This window comes from Limulus polyphemus, unplaced genomic scaffold (assembly GCF_000517525.1).
Source record: "Limulus polyphemus unplaced genomic scaffold, Limulus_polyphemus-2.1.2 Scaffold2643, whole genome shotgun sequence".
Taxonomy (NCBI): domain Eukaryota; kingdom Metazoa; phylum Arthropoda; class Merostomata; order Xiphosura; family Limulidae; genus Limulus; species Limulus polyphemus.
In genome coordinates, this window is record NW_013668253.1 from 117,863 (window position 1) to 126,709 (window position 8,847).

The window sequence follows — 8,847 nt, forward strand, 5'->3', positions numbered from 1 at the left end:
TCGCTAAAGTTTCGTCGGGACGAAGTTACGGAAAATCAATTAAACAAATGGAGACGTAACAATACCATTACTATACTTTAATGTTTACTTTATGTGCATTTTTATTAAATAAAGTTACGTCTGTGTGAGTTTGTTCATCTGATCTCATAAAATGTTTTCAAATAGACCAGTATTTATTGATCCAACACAATGCCTGCAAGATAGCCACACGTAAATGGCATGATTGAATAAGGAAAATTCAAGCAAAGAGCATGAAAACCACTGCAAATATTTTGAGGGTCATGGCTAGTATTAACATTATGTACTCAACCTTCTATAGAAATTTCACTAACTTCTACTTGTATTTTTATAACTTTCATAGCTGATATCTAATATGTGGTCTTTTTATAAAACTGATTTCTTCTAAGAATGACAAGATAGGTCCACAGAGTAACATGACATTCATCCAGATATTTATTGCAAAATATTTCTGTATTCTTTGACAAACTGAGATCTAGAAATAAAGATAGACTGAACACAAATGTATAATCATAATAAACAATCTATATTCAAACAAACACAATAAAAATATACTTGCCATAATGAACAGTCACCTTTGATGGAAGTCTTTTGTAATGTAAGTTGACTGAGAGATTGTACTAGACTGACTGTTTAGATTCTATTCCAGGGTGAATAAATCTTACTTTACTTACTTAACTCATTGTCAGACTTGCTCAGAGCTGCTAGCACTACCAGTGTGACTGGCAATTCCCAATGAAACATATGAGAAGTTATTACCTCACTAGATTACCTGAGTGGCAGTGGAAAATATAACTGCCTAACTTTATATACTTCAGGTGACTTTACAACTATCTTTACCACAGGAAAACAAAAGGTTCTATTCTAGATGAATAACAAAAAGTAATTTAATAATCTTCTTGATCATTGTGTTATGTGGAAACTGCACAAATAACTTCTGAAAACATTTCTAAATTACTTTAAGGAGGAAGAAAACACATAGTACGCTTATATATCTCACTTATACTAGAAGTTTTTCTGGTGACTTCTTCCAGAACTTTTATTTCTGACTGCCACTAGAACTTTATTAATGCTACACCACTAGTCAGCTCTTTAATATAAGTTTAATTTGATACATAAAGATGAGGTTAATACAAAAAAGTTATGATATTTATTCATAAATATAAAGTTCATAAATTTTCAGAAGTGCCATAATGAACAGTCAAAACTCTCAACCAGAGGCAGGGCAAGTGACTCTTTCAACAACAGCTGATTATGGGACACAGACAGCTTCATCTGAACATTGTGTTAACACAAGGTAATAAACTAGGCCATATCTTAACTTTTTACTCTTCTTTGTTTTTAAAACTCCAAAGTAAGAAGTTTACCACTTAGACATTAAAGACTTTAAAAAATATTTGTTTTTCTAAATAAGATGATAAGAACTGCCTTGGATTCACACTTCTTGTTTTTTGTTATTGTAAAGTTGTTTTACTTTTAAATAATGTGACGAAAATTGAATGCCACAAAATAGTATTTTTCATGCCAATGTAAGAGGCTCAGTCATACTTATAACTGTTTCAAATTGAAAAATATTTTATTTCAAGTTGCAATCAATCTTGCAAGTTTTTTAAATCTGTCTTTTTTTATTTCTACCAGAGCATAAAGTTTTTAGTTTATAACAATTATAGACATTTTAATGAACCTTCATACAAAGCCTTTCTGTGTAAATTGTAGCATTTCAAAATATCACATACTTTTATATTATTAGCAGGAATGAGAATTTAAGTCTCTATCATGATACTTCTATTCCTGTTGAACAAGAATATTTGGTATCTGAGGGAGGGATGACTAGCTACTCGAAAGAAAGGTAAGCAACAGTTCAGTGGTTGGTTGTATAATGATATAATCAAATGTTTTGTTTAATACAAGTGTAGTATAAATGTAAATAAAAGTATCATTGGAGCTATATTTTAATTATTTTATTGTTTTTTTCACTAGAGGGAGCTTTGTACATGATGTAATGATTGTATGAAGCCTAGAAGTTTCATGACAGCTTAGCCTTCTGTGGGATCTCAAAGATTTCTGTGATATATATAACTAATGTAATACTAGACTGAGTGAGTGAGACTTCATTGATAAAGTTCAATGTCAGTTAAAGAGTTTTAGAGTTAATCAGCGAGAGTTAGTTAGTCTGTTTGCCAATGATCCAGTTAGTTAGTTAGTCAATGTGTTTATCACTCAGTTAATAAGGAAAGTTTTGTAAGTACATTACTTTCCAACTTTCTGTTAAAGTTAATCCTACCATTGATTGTAGCCCATAGCCTGTATAAAATGTTTTTGAAGAAATAAATGAATTTGTTATTGATAAGTGAACTGGATTTTTGCATTATTTTTATGTAATGATCCAGAAGAACCTGTACAAAGATATAACACAATACAATGGTATGAAGAGTGAAAAATTTTCTTTGGAAAGTACTACATGTGTAGCATAAATGTAGGTAAATCTTTGAAGACTAAAATATTTATTGTGGAAACTGTAGGTACAAGTGTAGAAGAAAGACTAAAATTTGAAATAATTGCAGTATGAAACATAAGGTAGGAGTTCAAAACTTAAGAAGAGTTCATTGTAATTAGAAATTGAAGTGTTGTGTTTATATAATGCTAAAAAATTAAAGTTTAAAACTTGGAATGTAGGTGGAAGTTAAAAAATAAATTAAGCATTCTGTGAACTGTAGGCATAATTCCAAGTACTCAAAATTGATTGCAATGAATTGTAAACTTTTGATGATTGTATTAGTTTATATAAAAATATTATTTGTAATTGTTTCAAGTATTAAGATCTGGGTCATATGTTGGTAATTATGGTTAGGAGATATTTTGTTGTAAAAGTATAAATGAGAACTTTGAATTTTGTTGTAATGTTATATTAAATGTTTACATTTTCTGTAGTTCAACATATAGTTGTATAACATTAGGTTTCTTGGAATTATGTAGTGCAAAAGAAAACTGACTTATATATTGTGCAACCCTGTAGTACAAAGGTATGAGATATCCAGATTGTATCACATAAAAATAAGGTATAATAATGCACTTTTTATTTCATGTAGAACATGCTGTTTTATAATTTTTAGATCAGATGACATTATTGCTCCAGACAGTTCCACAACCATTAAGTCTGAAAAACAAAAAAGCAGCAGTAATGATAAAGATTTGGCTAAAGATGAAATGGTTGCAAGGTAAAGTCCTGTTCTTTTTAAGATAATTAAGTTTTAAAAACTAGGACTGTAAAAAGTACCTTATGGTTTGAAACAGTAACAAGTGAAGTTCTGTTTACTTTCAAGACATTTATTTTAGACAATATTGGCATTGTTGAAAGTATCTTATTGTTTGAAACAGTAGCAAGTGAAAATCAACTTTGTTGAAAGTATCCTTATGGATGAAACAATAATTTTGATAGTAAAATCAAGTTTGTTTAGAAAATAACTCATTTTTCTAGAATGATAATCTGAGCTTCTGATCTAAAATGAAAAATATTTATACATTATGAATTATTGTATTATAAGAAGTAGAACTCAATTGATAAAGTGATTTGAATTCTTAAATTATCAATTTGACACTAAAGTTGAATCTCTTTCACTTTTCAGTAAATATTTCTCCATGAGTACATTCACTGTATGAAATTATTAATTTAAAGAAAAAAGCTTTTGTAGTGTAAATTGCTAGAGATTGAATAAAAAAAATTGTTTTTTATTTGCTAAAGTATGCTAAGTCGATGTTGTTGTCATTCACTCTGAAGTATAACACTCATTTGGACAATTAAATGTCCAGTAATGTTTATTTGTTCCTCATTCAGGTGGTTATGGTCCTTAGGCCTGGTAGCGTATCTAGACAGATTCACTGAGAGAAACTTACATACAATGACACAGTTGCAGCAATTGACATATGAGGTAAAATAAGTTTATCAGATTAAACTCTGGAGAAGAATATGTATAACCTAATTATAACTTTATATTTTATGAATTTTAAAAGTTAAATAACCAGATGTCAGCTTTTTTTCCACTCTTAAGTTTACAGTAACATCTGTTGTTTATTGAGTTAAAAAGTAATGTGATAGGTGCACAAAACAAAATAAAACTTGTTATTACATAAACACTGCTGTATAATTGAAGTGAGAGTGTGAAGCTGTTATATTTATGTTAAGTTGGATGAAATCTTCTTTTAGTTTGTAACACCCAAGCTGTTTTTCTATGAACTTTAAGTACTTACAGCATAAAAAAATGTTGATGTCACCACAATGTGGATATGTTATCAGCTGTTTTGTTGATAAAAAGTGATGGAATTCTAGCACAGAATATATAATGGGTGTTTTGTTAAGTTCTTATAGGATTGATACAAGATTTCCATCTTAATTGAAACATTGTAAATTGAAGGTTGTATATAAGAACTACAAACAGTTCCTTTATTATGCATACATTTTCTCAACAGTATCTAAATATAATAGGTCAGTGGGTTGAAGTTCCAATTTCTCCTGAGTCTTTTGCAACATGCTTATAATTGGAAATTATTCATAATTAACTTGATTAATGTTTCTGGTATGTTAAATTTACTATTTACTCAATAAAACATTTAGAATAACCTCTCAGGATATTAAGTCAACAATGTTCTTAACCTAAATTTTACAAAGAAGCTCTAAATAAGATATATTCTCAAGTAGAAATTACTTGAGAATGGTATATTAAGTTAGATTTACAAACCAAGGAAAACTACATAAAAGCAATTTTATATATCAGCCAAACTGTTAATCTAAATCTAAGAAAATAGCATTCATACACACATTTCAAAAGGATTTTCATAAACACTCATAAAGAAATAATTATTATGTACTTAGGAATATACTAATTAATACATTGATTAAAAATCATCATAAAGAAGTAATTATTATAATATATATTTAGGAATATACTAATTAGTACATTGATTATAAGTTATCATAAAGAAATAATTATTAGCTTACATATAAGAATATAACAATATAATCAAACCCAACAGAAATCTTCAAATTTAGAGAAAGAATTGACTTGTGCATTTGTAAAAGGTGATTAAGATCTATAGGCACTTTTTTTTTCAGAAGTAGGCAGTTCATGAAATCAACCCAAACAGACAAACAAAAATATTTTGCTTTTTATGAATCTTATACATCATATTACCATTCCATAATATTCTGTTAGCTGAAAAATCTGTTTTTATTTTAGGATTTAAAGCAATTGCAAATTGGTGAAGCCCATCAAGAAAAGATTTGGCAAGCACTGAAGTCATGGAAACAACGAATCAGTAGCTCAGAAAGTAGTGACAGACAGGTGTGGTTTTATTAGGCTGTACAGGGCATTCTCAGTTTTGTTTAAAGTTTCAGTTCTTACTTTAGATGATTCTAAAACACTAGAAAATTGGCTATCAGTGTTTTTCTAATGTTAGATATTGTTATTTGTAATGTTTTATAGTCAAAAACTACTTACAACTTTAAATATATTTCCATGAAAAATGTTTCATGTGTAGTAGTATTATAGAATAATTTCTCTATATTAATGCTTAAAAGGACATTACATGAAATACTTCTCTGTAGATTGTATTTGTCACATGAAGTCATTATATTTTAATAATCCTTAAATGGATGTTGCTTGGAATATTTCTCTTTAGGATGCTTTTGTTACATGAAGTGGCTATATTTTAATATTACTCAAGAGGGCATTACTTGGAATATTTCTCTTTAGGATGCTTTTGTTACATGAAGTGGCTGTATTTTAATATTACTCAAGAGGGCATTACTTGGAATATTTCTCTTTATGATGCTTTTGTTACATGAAGTGGCTGTATTTTAATATTACTCAAGAAGGCATTACTTGGAATATTTCTCTTTAGGATGCTTTTGTTACATGAAGTGGCTGTATTTTAATATTACTCAAGAGGGCATTACTTGGAATATTTCTCTTTATGATGCTTTTGTTACATGAAGTGGCTATATTTTAATATTACTCAAGAGGGCATTACTTGGAATATTTCTCTTTAGGATGCTTTTGTTACATGAAGTGGCTATATTTTAATATTACTCAAGAGGGCATTACTTGGAATATTTCTCTTTAGGATGCTTTTGTTACATGAAGTGGCTATATTTTAATATTACTGAAGAGGGCATTACTTGGAATATTTATTTGTAGTTATGCTTGAGTTGTTATATGCAGTAGTTACATTTTAATAATGCTTGAAAGAATCTTCTTTATAAGCTTTCTCTGTAGTTAAACTTAAGTTGATATAAGCATTACGTATTAGTAATGTTTAAGAGTATGCTGTATTTGGTATTTTTCTATGTAGCAATGTTTATCTTGTTACATGGAGTATTTTTTCTGTAGTAATACTATGTTGTTACATAGAATTGTTTTCTGCAGTAATACTTGTGTTATTATGTGGAACATATTTTCTGCAATAATGTACATGTTTTAACATAGTTTTTTTTTCTCAATAAAGTTTAAGCTGTACTTGGAATATTGTCTTTTGAAATAAAGTCTTACTGTGTTGTGTAGAATATTTTTAGTATAGTTTGAAATAATTAATTTGTCATTCTTTTTTCTTAATTTTTTAATGCTATGTTTTAGTTGTATGTCTTATCGCTTAAATTATTTCTGCTTTAGAAACTTTTAAATTGTGACTCACAGTGTACAATGCTAGAAAGCTTTTGTTGCACTGAGACTGCTTGAGTTTTAAAACAATGAAATTTGTGCCACAATCATGTTTGACTCCCTGGTGGGATTTCTTTCTGAGTGATATTTATATATATATACATTTAATTTTTTGTGGCATTTTAAGCAAAGATTTATCTTTTGAGTTGTTTTTAAATTTTTAATTTCTTGATTGAATTATTAGTCAAATTTTCAGTGAACATTATGTGAAATGTGCTTAAATTGTTGCAAAGGTAAAGACTAGACTATTGCAAAGCTTGATGTAAGATTGTAAAGAAAATATAGGAAAAAATTATTTCAAAGGTAGGGATGCTAGATATATGCATTTTAATTGCAGGAAAACTAGTATAAACTATTTTTTTAAGTTTGATAAACTAGATAAAAGTGAATTACTGGAAACTAAGCAGATGCTCTTTGAACTTTTGGTTGACTAGATAAGTACATTTCAATTATTGGAAAGATAGATAAGAAACTAATTCGATGACGAGGAACCCACTTTGAGACTAATAATGGTTGGAGACAGCTTGAATGGGTAAACCTTGTCGAAACACTGTACATTTGCTGTTATGTTAAACTTATATTAAAGTTTTTTTCATTACCCATTCAAGCCATCTCCAACCATAACTAGAAACTAAGTGTAATGTATTAGAATTGTTGGAAACTGAGTAAAAACCTGAGTTAGTGAAAACTAGATAAATACATTTCATTTATTGGAAAGCTAGGTAAAGACTGTAATTTGTCGGATAACTAGAGAAAACCTGTTTCATTTATTAAATAAGTAAAAGCTGGATTGCTAGAAACTGAGTATAAATTAATTGAACTGTTCAACGTATGTAAAAACTATTGAATTCTGAACCAGATAATTACTGGAGAACTAGGCAAAAGTATTTCATTTGTTGGTAAACTAGTAGAAAATCTAAAGTTGTCAGAAATCTGGAAAAATAGGTAGAGATTGAATGAGTAAAGAATATTTTATGGGAAAATTTGATGATGGTTCTTTTTTTAACTGCTATAGTTTGTGTTATTATAATTCACATATATGATTGTTTTTAATATGTACATTTGATTGTTTTTCATATTGGTATGTTATTTACCAGTTTGAATTCTCTTTTAGAAATATATATATATATATATGATAAATCTATAGCAATTATTTAGGTAAATATATGTATCTTGTATGAATGGAACATCACTTCTAAGTGATATATAATCAAAAACACCTCATGTGTGAAAAAAAAGGTGTGGCCAAAAAAAAGATTTAGTGTGTGACTAAAAGAAATGAAATCAAAAGTGGCAGCCAATCTGGTAGCTACACTTATAGCATTGATAAGAATTTTACAGCAAATATTAATTCATTAGTTAATCAGACCAAACTTTTTGTTCAACTTGGGGTATGATGGTGGATAAAACAAAATACATGGTCTAGCTAACTAATGAATGAATATTTGCTATATAATGTTATCAATGCTATAATTGTAGCTACCCATTTGGCCACCAGTTTTGATTTCATGTTTTTAAGTGTCACACTCAGTCCTTTTTTGGTCACACCTTTTTTTTTTGCACCTAAGGTATTTTTGATTAGATATCATGACATTTTGTCAATACACACCAACAAACCACAGCAATTAAGAAGGTGACACCCGATAGTAACCCACATTAGCTTTAGGATCGCAACCCTATTATTTGGAACAGACCTTTACTTTACAGAACCAACCAGATTCTTTAGAATATATGATGATACTTTTTCCTCTCTAAAACAGTATATAGTAATGCCATGGAATTTAGAGTAACAGTTTGTTGTCATCACCCCCATGCAATTAGTACAGCCATATCAAGAATCATTATTAATTGCTTAAGCTAATACAATGTGGTGCTAAATGCTCTTTAATTAGGAGAATTTCATAAAAATTAATAAATTTGTGTTGAAAAGTTGGCAATGAATAATCAATAATAACTGTCCACTTGTATGATTGTTTTAAAAACTCAAGCTACAACTACTGATCTATGTGTCTTGATTATACATCTTTCTTGATGAGATATCAGTTTCACATTTTAAATTCATTCAAATTTATCTCACGTTTTAAAGAAAACTTAAATGTGCATTTAATTAATCTCA

The 8,847-nt window shown here is 28.7% G+C and overlaps 2 protein-coding genes across 2 annotated transcripts in view; both read left to right on the plus strand.

Moving 5' to 3' along the window:
* LOC106467519 (cellular tumor antigen p53-like) overlaps positions 1-1,296 on the plus strand; it is a 77,295-nt gene extending 75,999 nt beyond the window's left edge. The window contains exon 13 of the mRNA XM_013927882.2: positions 1,202-1,296. The gene's annotated coding sequence lies outside the window, so the exon portion shown is untranslated. The remainder of the gene's footprint in view (positions 1-1,201) is intronic.
* The window catches only part of LOC106467521, a 28,797-nt gene that overhangs the window by 17,039 nt on the left and 2,911 nt on the right, over positions 1-8,847 (plus strand). The window contains exons 3-7 of the mRNA XM_013927884.1: positions 1,202-1,315; positions 1,772-1,867; positions 3,132-3,236; positions 3,854-3,947; positions 5,253-5,357. Coding sequence (XP_013783338.1) covers positions 1,202-1,315; positions 1,772-1,867; positions 3,132-3,236; positions 3,854-3,947; positions 5,253-5,357 — 514 coding nt within the window. The remainder of the gene's footprint in view (positions 1-1,201; positions 1,316-1,771; positions 1,868-3,131; positions 3,237-3,853; positions 3,948-5,252; positions 5,358-8,847) is intronic.